Consider the following 17,541-nt stretch of genomic DNA (forward strand, 5'->3'; position numbering starts at 1 on the left):
TGAGGTATCCCCGTGATGGCTTCCCCTATTCTCATCTCTTTAGCTTGACGGTGGACTTCGGGCTTCTAGAGTCTAATGCTGGATCTTACCTCTCAAAAAGGGAGAAGTACCCCATCCCAGACAAGTGGCAGCCTGACTGCCTCAGAAGTGACCAAACCTTTACAAAATCAGGGGCGCCTGGGTGGCACAGCGGTTAAGCGTCTGCCTTCGGCTCAGGGCGTGATCCCGGCGTTGTGGGATCGAGCCCCACATCAGGCTCTTCCGCTATGAGCCTGCTTCTTCCTCTCCCACTCCCCCTGCGTGTGTTCCCTCTCTCGCTGGCTGTCTCTATCTCTGTCGAATAAATAAATAAATAAAAATCTTTAAAAAAAAATTAAAAAAAAAAAAAAAACCTTTACAAAATCAAATGAAGGTATCTGAAGAGGGGACTTTTATGATGCCATATGCAGGCCTTGTTGCCTGTTCCTGGCCCTTAAAGAAGAGTTATTTTTTCTGTTTGTGAAAGAATTTGTTTCACTGGCTCCATGAAAGAATTGAGTTGTGATTATTTCTGCATAACAGCGGGACACTTTAAACTCTTATTTTCTCAGTTTTATGAATTTGGATACAGTTCTTCAATCACTCTGGAAGTAATGATGGAAGGAATTGAATTCTGTGGAAGAAATCCAACTGCACATGCGTTTTCATTTGGTGTGGGGCAGTTAGAGAAATGCAGCCCTCGACTCATTCACTGAATAAATAAATCATGGGGTTAGAGCTTAAATAATAAATAAAAGAAAAGGGGAAAGAAAGAGAATAAGAGGAGCTGACAAGGTGAAAAAATAGGTAAATAAAAAAGAGCTATATGCAGGCAAAATGATGAAAGATTGTTGCCTGCCACTCTGTCCTCTTTATATTTACTGGTCACATTTTGCTAGAAATGTTTATTTGACTATTTCTTCACTGCCCCATAAGGTTTTGGACTGGCGTAGGGTCAAGAATGAAATGCTATACCTTTTCCCTGAAAATTACTTATTTAGCGCTAGCTGAAGTCTAAATGTGCCTTCAATAGGCATCATCCCAGGAGCTGCGCAGTTACTGTTACTGGTCATAATGACAGAGAGAGCAGTAGATAACTGGCACACTGGCTGTTTGGGTTTGTTTGAGGGAGACGTTGTTGGTCTTCTTGTGCGTAACATGAAGAATTCAGCCTTGGAATTTTGCATATGGTATTGCCAACACTTTAACTCTTTTTTCCCCCTTGCCCTTCTTTGCCTGAACCTCACAGTAACCTTAGTAACTCACATGGGGTAACGTTTCTTTCAAGATTCCTTCCTCAGCCTCCACACGTGGGATAGCTGTCCCTGCTGGCACTCTGGACTTCCCTATCAGTCCAGCTCACAGCTGACTTTCATTGAACACTGACAATGCTGCACTTTATGCATGGATTTTCCTTTCCAATCCTCTCAACCACCTGATGAGATAGGCGCTATGATTAGTCCATTGTACAGACAAGGAAAGTGAGATATGGAAGAGTAAAAGCAAGTCTTCAAAGTTACCCAGCTGGGAAGTCTTTGTTTTCTAGCCTGTGAACTCCACAAAGGAGAAACGTGTAGCTGCCTGGTACGATGGTCAACAGAGTGCCTGGCATGGGCTGGCATTGATGTGTTTCTCTCTGTCTCCAACTCTCTCTCTCTCTCTCTGTCCCTCTCTCCCTCTCTCTCTCTCTGTCTCTCTTTCTCCGTATGTTTAATGAATTATAGGGCCACTGGGACCTCAATGGGAGTCTCACTTCACTGCATATGGGATTCTGAAGTTGATGAATCAAACTCAGAGTTACATTGCATTCTTGAAGTTGTCTATATCAAAGCATTAGCTTATGTGAATGTTGCTACCTGACCGAGTTAAGTCTGAGATTGCAGAGGCAGAAACCAGATGAAATACACTTTCCCTGCTCTCCCAGAGTTTCATCTCCCAGGCCGCACTGTGAGATACACTTCCAGATCAGCAGTGTGTGTTGTGCTCTATGGCTGCCTTTCCCCCGCAGATGTGAGGACAGAACAGCCTCTGGGAATATGTGAGTGGGGTATGTATGTAGGTGTCTGCATAGGGTCACATACCATTTCAGCATGTATCCCAAAAATATTCATTCAGTACTCCTCATAAGCCACTGTGTGGCTTCCATATAAAAGAAACAGAGAGGAAAAGATGGCGGCCACTCCCGGGTTCTATGTAGATTTCTGAACTTTTAACCCAGAGCAGTATCTGATAGACCATCCACTCAGTAGACACCCAGGAAGCCTCATTTTCAACAACTGGCAGACCCAGCTTAGCCAAGTTTGTGATTCCATGAGATTTGGCAGCTTAGGGGGAAAGCAAGGACCAGATACAAGTGGGTTACTGAAAGCCTATGTTGTTAGAACTCTGGCCTGCTCCAAGCCTCTCCCTTCCTAGTCCCACCAGAGACTAGAGATCTGAAGCCAGATCCCTGCCCCCTACTACCAGCTCCGTGATCTTGGCAAGTCACCCAAACTCTCTGAGTTGTTTGCCATAGTTTTCCTGGGTCCTGCACTGCCCAGTTTCTGCCCCCAAAATACAGACTCCTCTGTGGCCCAGAACCAGTGATAAGAGGTGTCACCATAAAAGGGGCTTTTTCAGTATGTCCAAGTAGGTTGAAGCATGCTCATTCAATTTACTACTGTTCATCTGAGGCCTGGGTACTCATTCCTTTTTTGAGAGGTAGTGTCCAGCATCTGATCCATGGTGGTTACTCAAAAAGTGTTTGCAGAAGGGGGAGAGGAAGGAAGGGAAAAGACTAATCCCTGCCTCACAGAGATGTTTGATGAAGTTAAACAGTGTGTATAAGTTTCCCATCCCAGTGCCTGGCACATAAGTGGGATTCATTATTCGTTCCCTTCCCTACTCTGGCCTAAAATGCAGAAGGTATCTGGGAAACGTAGCACATGCAAGCACCATGAATGGATATACATTCACTTACCGGACTAATTCACATACCAAAGCTTAAAGGAACGGGACCAGAGCAAGAAAGTTTGCGTGAGGGTCAAGGGCACTTAAAGTTTCATGACTTGGTATTCCTATAAGGAAAGGCACTAAGGTAGTGGCAGTGATAGGAGGAGGAGATGTGGGGGTGATGAGATTGAGACCATTGAGACGCAAGCAGAAGGTGGGAAGTAGTATAGCCCGCCTTTGGGATGGAAAGGCAGAAAGTAGGAGGACGCCTCATCTACGCCATCTGGAGGACAGATGAAGTAGTGGCAGACCAGCGGCGCTGGTAGACTTGACATCCCAAAGCTAAACAGATAGCAATTTCTGATTCCCAGGCCTTGCGATTCTTGCTCCATGATCAAAAGACCAACCTAAGAGCTATTTTCTTCTTTGAGTAAAACAACAAAACCTGTCTGCTTTGAGAGTTTAGTTCCTGGGAAATAAATTTTAAAATACTTATTTAACCGAGGATGATATTTTTCATCTTTTTCCAACGGAAGTTAGCTGCAGATTCTTCCAAGTGACTTTCTATTATTTGAAAATAAAAAACTTTTTATTATTTGAAAATAATAAATAACAGTATTGGAAAAGGGAATACACTGTGCAAGTTGTTGCTGGATAGGGAGGGCTCAAATGGAACAGTGAAATAAAAGCATCAAGACTATTCCCTTTATCGTTGGAAGATTGGCATGACCAGATGAATGTGTGATTGATGCCATTACTCTCTTTCTCTCACTGAAGATGGCTTTAAAAAAACCAAATATAAGTTGCTTGTTGCAGTTAGGGCTTAAAATATACCCAAATCCAAAGTATTATGTTTACCGAATATGCATTAAAAATGAGAACCAGTGGGCTTTCTCAGTGCACACACACACAGAGAATAATGTTAAAATATTACACAAAAATCATGTATACATGCCAGTTATGACATAAAAACATTTTATATCATTCATAAAATCAGAAAAAAATCTGAAATAATGCTGTAGTTGACTTAGTGCTCATTGAGTTTCTGATGCTCTTTACAAATTGGGGAAATTTTTCCGGGTGAATATGAAGTCTTTACACATATGTGCATTTAAGGTACGTTTAAGACAAGTTCCCCGAGAACATAAATGCTCAAGAGGAATAAGCAGGAGTTGATGAGGGAGATCTTAATTTTCATCTTTCCTGCCTTAAATGCCTGAAATATCTTGGGTATAATGTTGCGTGAATAAGGCTTTTAGTGTTTAATGTGATATGACTTAAACAGTCTCTTTTTGCTAGGGTCTATAAAACCTTTGCTATTAATGGCCATTACTTCTCATTTTTATCTACCAGATTTACTAAGGAAGAAAAAGTATGTCGAGGCTTCCATTTGTCTGCTCAAATCTTTTCTGTTATCTGGCAATAAACTTCACTTCTCTTAAACCTGGGACAATCCACTTGGCAAGGGACACTAGGTGATCCATCCAAACATGATCCTTTACATAGTGTAGGGCTTCTACTTGTCAATCTGCTCTCCTTGCTGTTTAGATCCTCCCAACCTTATTCTAGATAGAGTAATATTTGACAGCCATCTGAGATCCCCAAACTGACACAGTGGTAAAGCTTCCCTGATTTTGCACAGCTAGGAATAGTAAAACTTTGCCATAACACCATAAGTGAAGTCTAAAACAGTTAACTAGGAAAACACAAATGTGCATTATTTCAGGTTAAATCGAATGACCAGGGGAAACCTATGCAGCTGACCTTCCTGGGCCTTCCAGGGCTCCAGCAGTGGGATCCAGACCCACCCTGGTCCCCGCTATGATTCAGCATCAGCTGCCATCTGCTCCAGCTTAAATCCTGGATGATTCCAGGACTGGTTGGGGCCTTTTTGAGAGCAGCAAGGAGTCCCAGATTGCCCCAGGTATTTGAGATCCATTTCTTCAGATTGATCAAGAGACTGATCAGTTGACTGAATTGAGAGACCCCACTTCCCAAGACAAGGGCACCGGCCATTTCCTTGCCTGTCCTACCCCTCCCTCCACATCTGCTCTTCCCCGGCTAGGAAGATAGACACTTTGTCAGCCACCCCTGACTGAGAATGGGGCTGGATGGAATACGGAAACCACTTCCAATGTGTCATATCGAAATCATGGAGTTTCACTGTGTTGGTAGAGCCAGACACAGAAGCCAGAGCTCCAGGGTTTCTAAAGTAAAGCCTTTTCCTACTTGACACACTTCAGAACTGCCATCCCCTCCGTTACTGCTCCAGGCCACAGAGAGTATCAGACACACCTTCCCGTGCCCCAGGATTCCTGTCTAACTCCCTAGGATAGGGAAAGCAGGCCCGCCCAGAATCAGAAGCCTAGTTCCCCAACCCAATCTGGGATTGTCATTATGCAGATGACTGAGAAAAAGGTGATTAGAGTCCTCTCCGGGAAGGTTAACTTCCAATGTGTTCTACGGGCTGCTAGCTTACTTAATACAGCACACAAATTCTGTCTACGTCTCACAAGCCACTTGCTTATTCACTATCTCCGATTAACACGTCTTACGAGTTTCATCCTTTCTATTTGTTTTTCTTGTCTTCTCTGGAAGAATTGAATATTCTCAAATCCTACACCAAGCACACTTTGTAAGCAGAAAGACCTAGAAAACAAATAAAATTAGAAAAAAAGAGAAAACATTTGACTTATAGTGGCAGCAGAAACAGAAACCAAAATGGAAAGTATCTGACTCACAATAATGGTGGTTTTGAGCAGAAAGTGGTGAGTGCCTCCAGCTAAGGGGGTGTCAAAGTGCCAGTCACTGGAGCTGCATGGTGCTTCAAGACTCATCAGGAGCCTTCTTTCCATGACCTCGTCTCTGCTCCTTTGATGGAGATAAATCGTAATTAATACATTAGTATTATATGATTAATACATAATTATTATAATTATTAATGATAATACACCATTGTTGTTGCTAATTAACATAGTCAATCCCAAAAAGCTCTCCTTCCCAGTCACCTCTCTTCCACTTCCAGCCTCCACTGTACTGGAAATCCCACTTGGGACAAGAATAAGGAAGGGGCCCCCATCTACCTCCCCCACATCCACTCCCAGCCCCTGGCAACCACCTTTCTACTCTCTGTTTCTATGAGTTTATGAGCTCTAAATACCTTATGGAAGTGGAATCATACAGTATTTATCTTTTTTGTGAAACTGGCTTATTTCACTTAGCATAATGCCCTTAAGTTTCACCCACGCTGATTCAGAATCTCCTTCTTCTTAAAGGCTGAATAGTATGCCATTGTGTGTATACACCAGTTTGTGTATTGAAACTCAAGTTTAACTGGGCATCCATTATTTTTACCTGCTAAATATGGCAACCCTATTCTGAACACATCAGTCTAGATAAGCTTTTTCTAGAAATGAGACCAGAGTAGAGGTTTACCTCAGAAGGCATTTATAAAATGAAAATGAAAAAATAAAATGAAAAATAAGGGCACATAGCTGACATCATTTTTCTGCTATGATTTTGCACAAACCATAGAATCATGGTTCAAATGAATCCTGGTTTTGTCAACACTCTGTGTCAGGAGTTCTTGAACTGGAGTCTGTGGTGGAGAGGCAGGGGGTCTGTGAACCACTTGAAATCATATGCCATGTTGAGTATATGTGCATCTTTGTGAGTAAAGGAGCCCAAATTAGATTCTCAGAGGTGCTTGAGACTCCCAAGGGGGTCAGGAGACACTATCTTATTGACTGAGAGCTTAGCTTTGAACTCAGGGAAGGCATTTTTGCTGGGGGCTTGGGTATTATTACTCTTTAGACAGTTGATTTCCTGAATATCTAAACTAAAATATGGAGAAAATCTCAGCACATTTAAAAGAGTGGAAAGTTTACCCATCTACTGAAGCATCCCTTTTGAATGAAGGATGAGTCTAAGCTGGCATGCATTTCGCATCTTTCACAGAAGCTGAATGGAAGCCAGTTCATGAGTGATGCTAATCTTTGTGAAGTTTCTCATGATAGAGAGGCATATACTTCATATATGTCAAAGTCCCTGAAAGAGAGAGATTAAGAAAAATAGAGAAAGAAAAAACAATGCCTAGGCAATGAATAATCTTAGTATCTGTAAAAAACAAATGAACATTTTTATAATCACCACTTTATTTTTTCTTTAGAAATCCTTCATCAATTTACCAACAGCTCTTACCAATGAGCTCGACTGGCCCCAACTCTCTGGTGCTACTGGGTTTCTGGACTCCATTAATGGGTATGTATGTTCAAGTAGCTTTAAACATTTCAATATATCTGTGTAAGGAAAGAACAAGAGATGGGGCTTGCTCCCAAGATGTTGAAGTGGGAATTATTAGGAATTGCTTCTAGAACATGAGTAACATACAAGGAACCCACCCCTGACATAGAGTCCATTATGCAGTGGGATGTAATGCAAATTGTATTTTATCAGTGCTAGCAAGGAGGGAGTATTCCTGCGGCAGGGGCTCTAGAGTTGACCTCTAATAGAAAATACATAAACCCTTCACCAAATTTTTCTCATTCAAGGGACAAAGATGTTTATTGATTATTCACTCTCAGAAATTAATATTTATAAAGGTAATGGCCAAAATTAACAGGCAAGTCACAGGGTTCTGACATCACCCTGGCTTTAATGCTCTGTATTTAAAGGTAGAGACAATGTATGGCAAATCTGAATGGCGTACAACCCCAATTTGCTGTGTGTGATCGGGTGTTGACTCAGAACATGGGGACGGCCATTCATAGGTTAGCACCCCATTTTTTGATTTAATAGAGGACATTGTGTATCATGAATAATTTATTTGCTTATTATCTTATTATCTTTACTCATTCATCTAAAAGTACTTATTAAATACTTACTATCTCTTCAGGCACAGATACAATAGTTGTTTCAAAGGTAAATAGGACTTGCCCTGTCTCTACAGCCAATTACAATCGAGTAGGGCAGGTAAGATACTGCACAAATAATGATAATAGAAGAGAGATGTGCCAAAAGACAACTCTTAACACAGAGCTACAGATTCATTGAATAAATAATTCATAGGATTAAACAACAGCCACTTCTTTGGGGGATGTTAGGCAAGGGGCCTAAGCCCTAAAGGATTTATGAGATCTGGGTAATGAAAAAGGTAGAAAGGAAACTAGGAAAGGTAACCAACCTTAAGGAAAGGGTACTCATAATATGTAGGAATCATCTGTGAACGTAAGGAAAGCAGAGGAGATGCCCTTTCAAGTTTAGGTATAGGTTTTCAAGCTTAGTCATGTGAAGTATTAGGTTAGTATGATAATACTAACCATATCAGTGATAGGGAGAGTAAGAAGTAAACTTCATGAGGCATTCGCTAGATACCAATCACTGTCCTGAGTGTTACGTAGAGATTTTTCTCATTTCATGTCTTTGGGAGGAAAGTGCATTAATTTCTGCATTTCACAGCTGAGGAATCCAAGGGTTAAGTAGACAGGTTAAGAAACTTGACCAGGGTCCCACATTAATAAGAAGTGGTGCCATCTGTCATCATGGAACCTGGTGGGCCGTTGTCCCAGAGAGTGATTTGGTGAGCAAGGGTCCTCCTAGCCCCCAGCTCCCAACCTTTATGTGCTGTTTTCATACCACTTGTGGGAACATGGCTCTCTAGAGTCTTTGTCACTTTGTCTGAGAGAGTGGCTATGAGCTGGAGGAATGACTAAAAACTAGAGGAGCGCTTCCCTGGGGAGATGTGGCATGCATCACCTCAGAGGTTGATCAGGGGGCCCCTTGCTGAGGACGCCCATGCTCCCAGCCTCAGTCCCTCTCTCCTAGCTGCACCTGCTCTTGTCTTTGTCACCTGGAACATATCTAGAGATGGCGTGGCTGGGAGCAACTTCCTGGAAAAAAAGACTCTTGTTGATCTCCCCACTGCCAACATTGGAACTGAGAAAATAATATTTAAGTGACCTCCCAATCCAGCCATGTATAAAAATACCTGCAGGGGTGCCTGGGTGGCACAGCGGTTGGGCGTCTGCCTTCGGCTCAGGGCGTAATCCCGTTGTTGTGGGATCGAGCCCCACATCAGGCTCCTCTGCTGTGAGCCTGCTTCTTCCTCTCCCACTCCCCCTGCCTGTGTTCCCTCTCTCGCTGGCTGTCTCTCTCTCTCTGTCAAATAAATAAATAAAATCTTTAAAATAAAAATAAAAATACCTGCAAGTTTCTCTAAATTAAGGCTTTTAGGACAATAACAAAAGGAATTCATTATGAGTGAGAATTGGACATAGTTTATTATACTTTTAATGGAAGCTTAACTTTAAGTCGAACCCTGTAAAATTCAGTCACTTTTTGACCTAAAGCCTCACAAAGTTGCCACTGAAGAAATACCAGTCCGATGTTTGAAATTAATTGCCAAGTAGCTTAAATCTTCCCTGGAGTCATGCAAAGAATGAAAGACTTCACTCAGCAGGCCCAGCTGAAGTGAAAACTCGTTTCCTCATCTCTTTCCACTTATAGCTCACGCTCACCAACAGGTGCCCCACATCTCCTGCATCTAATTTTCCCAGAGACTCTACCCCAAAATAGCCCCTGCTTCTAAGCACACTGTTCAGTTGTTTTTAGGATTTTTTTTTCTTTTTTTTGCAGGGAGTGGGTGGGGGGAGCCAGTGTCCTTCTTCCCTTCTTTGTCTCCTCTGTCCTCACACTAGGGGTTTGCTCCCTTCTCGGTGTGAAATCCCACTAGCCCTCCAGTCCCACAGCCGGGTCCACTGTGATCCCATCAGAGCCCAGCAGGCAGACAGATCTTCCATAGGAGAAAGGCAGTGGGGAGAAAGGGAGAGGGAAGTTGCCAGTCTTCAGACAGTCATAGGTTATAATCCTTATAAGGGCTGTGCAGAGACATTCTGACAGCATCTCACAAAGGAAGTGACTGTCTAGGTGCATTTCACGTGAGCATGGGGTCATCCTGAGCTAGGCTGTGCTGACTTCATCTTGTGTGAGACTTTTGTGTTGCCATATCCAAAAATTCAGTCTGCTTGCGCAGCTCCCTCAGTGTAGACGCTGAGTACTGTCCTTATCTGCTGTTTCTGAGGAGGTGCGCACCCCAGCTGGTGTGCTATAGGGTCACCCACCCTGCCAGAGCTTTCCTCTCTCTGTGTTTGCGGGGCCCCAGGCTACCTAGTTGTCTCTTTTTGCCACCTGCTTCTGTGTGCTATGCCTGTTCTCTGCCACCCAGCTGGAACGGGGAAAAAATACACAGTTCCTTTCGATAGGAAAGGAAATTCTCTGTCTGGAATCGGAGTTGCCGTGGATACCCCCACTAGCCAGACACAGCAGCATGAACCCTGTTGCGTGTCACCATTCAGGATGTCTTCCCACCCCCCACCAAGCAGGAGGTCCTGTGAAACTCTCTCTATAATCTCATGCAAATTATACCTGCCAATAATCTATGCTGGGCCAATCTCCTTCTTAAAAGAATGAAACTTTGTAAAGTGTGTAAAAAATATGAAAGAAAGATTAGAGTCTGATGAAGATCCTCTTCTGGTGGAACCGGGAGAACGAAAAGAATATTGACCCAGAAGCAGCATTTGTGAGCCATGTAGGCAGCTTCCACAGGCATTTTGAGCCAAGGTCCTTTTGAGTCCAAATGCTTATCAACACGGGATAGAATGTATTGATTTCTCTGTTCAACTGGATTTCTAGAAAGTGCTTCCTATTATCTGTGATCGGCCTCGTGCTTTGGGTATTAACAATGTTCTTTGGAAAAGGTACCTTTGAAAGTAAAAGAATGCAATCTGGGAGAGAAAATTGTTGCTTTCCTTGTCTTTTTCCAATATACCCTTCACCCCTCAAAATTTAGTATCTTTTTTACAAGATAAATGTAACTAATTGAAATTACATGTATGCGTTAAAAGACAAACACAACCCCTTATTTTTACAAATCTTTACATTCTGGGGTGCCTGGGTGGCTCAGTTGGTTAAGTGTCCAACCTGATTTCAGCTCAGATCATGATCTCAGGGTTGTGAGATGAAGGCCCGTGTCAGGCTCTGCATTGAGCCTGGAGCCTGCTTACTGTTCTCTCTCTCTCCCTCTCCCTCAACCCCTCCCCCACTGCTAGCATGTGTTCTCTCTCACTCTCTCAAAAAACAAAACAAAAACAAAAAACCACAAATCTTTATATCCTTCAGTTGAGTCAACATTAACAAAACTCTGTTCTCTTGACTCTCAGGCTCCAGAAAATTCAAAAAGTGATATCCTTTAAAACCATGTGTTTTGTCTTCCCAATGTGATTCAGAAAACAATTGAGTGATCCAAAGGTAGAAAGAAAAAAACAAAAAAACCCACCTTGTGAGGTTGGTAGCTTGGAGGCTGGGAGCCCAACAATAACTAACATCAGGGAGAAGACTATAACTGTGAGTGAGAAGAAAAAGGTATTTTTTCTAAAGATTAAAAATAGTACTTCATGTTCAGATCACCTTCAAAAGCAATTAATGTAAGTGCAAAATCCTATGTAAGGTAAAGAACCCAAGGCCCAGTAACATATATGGAAATATGGGAAACAATACCAAAATTCAGGAAGGAAGGACTTCTAGTTTAGAAGCAATATCTGAAGTTCTAGAGCCCTGTGAGTCAGTGTGGTGGAAAAGGAGGAAGACTGTGTTTACAGGTACAAGGGTTCTGATTCTGTATGGCCCTCAGTGGAATGGACCTCATTTAAATGTTGAAGTTGAGTTGTACCTAGCCATCTCTGAAGTTCTCCCCAGTGTTAGTTTAGTGGCTCCAGGGCAATATGTTCTTAAGGTCCACAACATCATGATGCTACTTGATTTAGAAGCATTGGAGGAAACTGGTGGGGAAATATGCTCCCGCTTCTCCTCACCAAATGTTTTTCTCCACCCCTTAGCTAGCTGTGCCTTCAGACAAGACCTGGCTAATTTAATGGGTCAGAGCCTGAAACATTATAGGAACCATGTTTCTCTAGGACCAGCGTTGCTGTTCCATAAAGTTTCAATCCCTGAGTAGTAAGCCCTCCACTGTGTGATACTGGATGTTGGACCAGCTATTAGTTAAAGTGGCACTCCATAATTGTCCTTTATGGGTACTGTTTCCTCCAAGCAAACCTCAGAAAGGGAAACAGATAACTCCAAACCCTTAACAAAAATAACCACTTGAACCCAACTGCATAAAATCTGAGCATTTATGGTTGTCCAAATCCCCTTCTGAAAGTGGGGCCAGGGACGGTCCAGTCAGTAGAGTTCTGCAGGCCAGGGCTAAATGGTAGAGAAGTCCTTCAAAGCTGGAGGGCAGAGGGAACTGGGAGGAAAAACAGTGTAGCAATCAGAGCTTTAAAAAAGAAGGTAAGTTAGCCATAAAAAATCATGAAAGCCAAAGAGCCAAGAGCAATTACCAAAGTTATGTCAAGCTGGAGGGATAAGAGTGAGATCAGTGGGTCAACATAAGTGGGTGCAAACTACATGGAATTTTCTAGAGTAAATGTTGCTCCCTCTGCCTTTGGCTTAGACTTGCTATTTGGGGCCAGAAACATAGCACATGCTTAGAAAGAAATAGACAAAGCTATTGTGAAAAGTGGCACAGTAATGCTATTCAAGGACATTTAAACACACATCTTTGATGAGAGGTGCCCTAGAATCTGAGTGTTAAAGGTTATCTATTCTCTCCAACCTAATAGACATTATATGAGAGAACAATTTTGAAAAGCAGTGTATAATTCCGAACCAAGTCACTTGGGGCGTTAAAAACAGAAAATTGGAGAGAAGGGATTTGTAGCTAAGATTTGCTAACCTAATTTCATGTTTAAAAAAAAGACATGTAAGTACTAAACACTAATGGGCTTAATAACCTTATTAAATCCATTATTCAAAAATTACATGTGATATAAGTGCCAATGATTAGCCGTCTTATAATTATACTTTGCAAAACAAATAATTAGCCAGAGAGTTGGTCATTTGAAGTTAGCTGAGGCTGATTGGAGTGGAATATAGTCTACATCAGTGATTTTCCAAGTGTGGTCTGTGGACTGCTGGGAGGTGGGCCTCTCGGACCTTTTCAGGGGATCCACAAGGTAAAAACCATTTTCACAACAGAATTAAAACAGCGTTTGTCTTTCGCGCTGTGCAGCCATTTGTACTGACGCGCAAGAGCAGCGGTGGGTGAAGGTACTGACATCCGAGCATGAATGAAAGTGGTGACACCGAATGACATTAGTAGTCACTTTGGTCTTCACCTCTACACGGTCCTGGTTTTAAAAAAGAGGCGGACATCTTCCCCTGAAAAGTTCACCTATAAAGCAGAAAAATTATTAATTTTAGTAAAGTATATACATGATTTTTTAATACTTTCATCTGATGAAATGGGAAATATACATAAAGCACGTTCGCTGCATAACAAAATATGATTGTCTTAAGAAAAAGCACTTGCATAAGGGAGTTCAGAGCTATATTCCACTGCAACCAGTTTTTCATGGAACACCAGTTTTATTGAAAAGAACTAGAAAATAAATTATAGTTATTCAGATTGGATATGTGGCAGATATTGTATCTGAAATGAGGGAACTTCAAGGAAAACAACTGACAGTATTGATTGTCGATCATAAAATTGAGCTTTCAAAGAAAATTTTGAACTTGACAGCTTCCTAATACTAAAAACCTTTCTAATAGATACGTAGTGCTAGCGACAAGTATGATTTTTCAATATTTTATCATAAAATGTATCAATATTTAGAATATCCGCATAGCTCAGTGAGCCAGTATTTTCTAAATGACCAGTATATGATATGTAAAACCATGCACAGGTAAAAGATCCGCTCAAAGTACGAGATAGACCAATGCATTTTAATGTAATGTGGTGCAAAAAAAAGTTCATTGGTGGAATTTCAGATTCTACATTGCAACTAATCAGTCTTTAAGAAAATACCACATCTCGAGTTTTGGTATAGAATCAAAGAAGGCTATCCATACTTATCTAAAAAAGATATTGAAGTGTTGCTCCCTTTTCCAACTACGTGTATGTTTAAGATGAGATTTTCTTCATATAATTCCATCAAAACAACATATCACAACAGATTTAATGCAGAAGCAGAGATAAGAACCGAGCTGTCTTCTACTAAAGTCAGACACTGATGAGATTTGCAAAATTGTAAAATGATGCTATTTTACTCACTAACTGGAGGAAGTGTTAGAAAATATATATTTTTCAGAAAAAAAAATGTTACTTATGTTAACATGTAATGGATTTATTATTATTATAAATGAGTTAATAATTAAATATTCTTTCAAATTTCTAATTTTTAATTTCTTACATATAAATACTGACAGCTATAACTCACATAAAGAAAAACTCTCTGGGTTCCTTAGTAATTTTAAGAGTATAAAATGGTTCTGAGAGCAACAAATTGAGAACTTCTGTGCCAGGGAGTGAGTGTGAAAGAGAAATGTGGCTGTGGATTGAGGCTGGGGGATGCCAACATGCAGAGGTTTGGTAAGAGAAGATAAAGGAATAGTTCTTGAAGTAGAGAGAAAACTAGAGGGGTTCAGCATCCTACAGACCAAGATAGTATTTCCAAAGGATAAGTGCCCTTCAGTCAAATGCTGCCAGAAGCAGAGGAGGAAAGGAATGGAGAAAGACCACTGGGTATGCAGGGTGGTGATCAGCAGAGACAGGCCAGAAATATCTCAGGGGATAGAGATGGGAGCCTGACTGCTGAGAGTAGTTTCCAGGAGGTGATAAAGGAAGTGAGCATCAACAACTCATTTAACAAATTTCACTATTAAAGGGAACAGGGAAAGGGGGTGATAGCTGGTGGGGAATAAAAGATCAGGGAGACATTTTTAGATGAGAACTCCTACAGCATGCTTTTAGGGAAAGGAAGATCCAACAAGGAGAGAAAGGTGAATGAGGGAAGGAACCAGGTCCTGGGGAAGGCAAGAAGGGGTGCAGTGCAGGGCAGGGAGGCACTGCCCCTTGAACAGGAAGGAACATCTGTGGACACTGTGGCTCCTAGCCACAGACTCTTCCTGCCATACACTGATAACATCTCTCCACCTGCAACAACTTCTCCCTTGACTCTACTCATTTATAAATTTTCACTTTTTAATTTAACTATTCAAATCATGAATACATTTTCATCTTACAAAAAATACTGAGATATGTAAAGTAAAAAGCCAAAGCTTTCTCCCCATTTCAGCCCCTTTCCCAAGAGAAAGCCCTGTTATCAATTTAGTGTGATTTTATTCAGATCCCTCTTGTGTGATTACATGTGTAAATCCGTATATCAAGAAATAAATATTTCATTGGGATTTCCCCATAAATAACATTATACTGTGCATAACATACTGTAAATTAATGCTTTGCTTTAACAATACTCTTGAAGCACTTTCTATTCTTGTGCAGTTCTGCATGGTATTTCATAGTATGGTCGTTTTGTTCTCCTACTGAAGGACAGTCAATTCCAGATCCTCATTATACCCAATAATGCCATAATGAACGTTCTACAGTTCTCTTTAGGAATACATGGGAGGATTTCTTTAGGAAAAAATGGCTAAATCCGAATGTATACATTCTTAATATTTTCATCGTCCATCCAAAAAGGCTATCCCAATTTACATTCCCACAAATAGTATATGAGAACACTTGTTTTCCCACATCCTTGCCAATACTGAATATTGCCCACGTTCTTAATTTTTTCCACTCTACCAATATTTTATTGTTGTTCTAATATGTAGCTTCCTGGTCACTATTGAGTTTGAGCATCTTCTCAGGAGCCTTTACATTCACCATTGTCTTATCTAGTTACTCTTTGTTCATGCTTTGACACTCACCACCAGGAGTCAGTTCTTTTAGACAGCCTCCTCATGCCAACTCTGTGTCTAACTGGATGGTTCTCTCCTGTACTCCTATTGTGCTTCTTCAGTACCAATGTCACCTCACTCGTCATAACTGTTTCTGTATTGTTTTTCCTCTCCACCCACCCCACACCAGACTCAGCATCTTGAATACAGGAATCAGGCTTGACTTCGTTCCGTAGCCCTAGCCCCTGGCACATTATGTGGCCCTGTGGAGGGTACTCGATAAAAGAATTACTGAATAAGTTCATAATGATATCACTTTACATTTGTAGATTTCTTTCCAATCTGCAAGGCTTCTTCCCTTGCATTTTCTCAGATTGCCTAAATCAAATCAGATTTGCAGGAATTAACATTTCAGAAAAAAATGCTAGGGATAAGGGAGGAGGAATATAAACAACATGAATCGAATCACCAGCTGCATGATGTGATGCATGTAAAAATAAATCAGTGAAACTTAAGCCCTTGGACTTCTAAGTGTGTTGTGTAATAAATAGTCTACAAGAGATTAGCACAATTCATTAAAATATTAAAAATATTAAAATAACCACACGGTCAACAATAGCGAATTTCAAGTAAAATATCAATTCAGTAGCCAGGTAGAAGGAATAAAACAGATGAGAGATCTGCTACAGGTGAATGTGGTCAATTATAGATGACTCAAGCCTTGATGTAAAATTTTGTCCAGAATGATAAAATTGTGCAGTGTAGATTGATCAAAGCAAAGGAAAAACCTCCAAGTTTCTCTAACAGGATTCCTGTAACCAACTGAACCTGAGATTTTAGGCCGTCTCCATGCTCACATACAGATAGAAATAATTCATCAAGATTCTCCAAACACTGTTCTGTGAAAGCCTAGTTGCACAAGCTGTCACACACATTTTTCAAAAGATTCCTAAGTCAACTAAGTTTTGGAAATGCCGGTTTGAATGAGAAACACATTTATTCAGTATAAGATAATAAAAGCCTCTAATAAGGCAAAAAAAAAAAAAAAAACCAACTTTGTATATCTCCAAGGCTTAATATGGAACAGTTCCTAAATTCATTTACTTGCTTGACCACAGAACTATGTAGAATCTCTCCCTCACTCTCTCTCTCCTTCTGTGTGGGTATGTGTGTATACTTTATGAGAAAGAGACATCTCAAGAACCTGGTGTTTCACAGCATCCTTTGAGAAATGCTGTTTAGATTATTAAAACAATCTTTTGTGCATCACAAGTGATCTTTCTACCTTTATAAGTGACCACACCTTAGATCTTTCAGTTTTATCATAGTTTAATGTTTATGCTGATGCGGTGGCCTAGAATCAAATCTGAGGTCAAAAAAAAGCCAGGAGGGAAACAGTTATCACTGCTCCAAGCTCTGAAAAGGAAAGAGGGAGGAATCTTAGTGGGAGGTTAACTTAACAGGTAGGAAGCCTTCTCTGAGTACAGCAGCTCATGAATTATTGAACACAAGGCCGATGAAGTCTATTTCCCTGTATTATTTGCTGCTCTAAATTCAAAATCTATCATGCTGTCTGACTAATCTTTTCATGTCTGAACTCCTAGGACCTCCTCTATACCCATCCTCACCCCTGCACACACCCCTGCATAATTAGCCCATTGCCAGTCTCTCCGAATACACAACGAGTCCTATTCTGCATGTTTAGTTCTCTCTGAGGCTGAAATCTTGATTGTTCTGTGATGTGGTGAATTAGAGGTTACACAGGGATCTAGTATCAAAGGACTAGAAGGAATTCTA

General features: G+C 41.1%; 1 protein-coding gene across 3 annotated transcripts in view; it reads left to right on the forward strand.

Annotated features, from left to right (window-relative positions):
- AOAH (acyloxyacyl hydrolase) overlaps positions 1 to 17,541 on the forward strand; it is a 250,760-nt gene that overhangs the window by 177,545 nt on the left and 55,674 nt on the right. For all 3 annotated transcript variants that reach the window (XM_045792859.2, XM_045792860.2, XM_087860902.1), the window contains one exon: positions 7,118 to 7,209. In XM_045792859.2, the coding sequence (XP_045648815.1) occupies positions 7,118 to 7,209 (92 nt within the window). The remainder of the gene's footprint in view (positions 1 to 7,117; positions 7,210 to 17,541) is intronic.

The sequence above is a fragment of the Ursus americanus genome, chromosome 3, assembly GCF_024610735.1.
Source record: "Ursus americanus isolate L20-20 chromosome 3, mUrsAme1.1.p, whole genome shotgun sequence".
In the NCBI taxonomy this organism is placed as follows: domain Eukaryota; kingdom Metazoa; phylum Chordata; class Mammalia; order Carnivora; family Ursidae; genus Ursus; species Ursus americanus.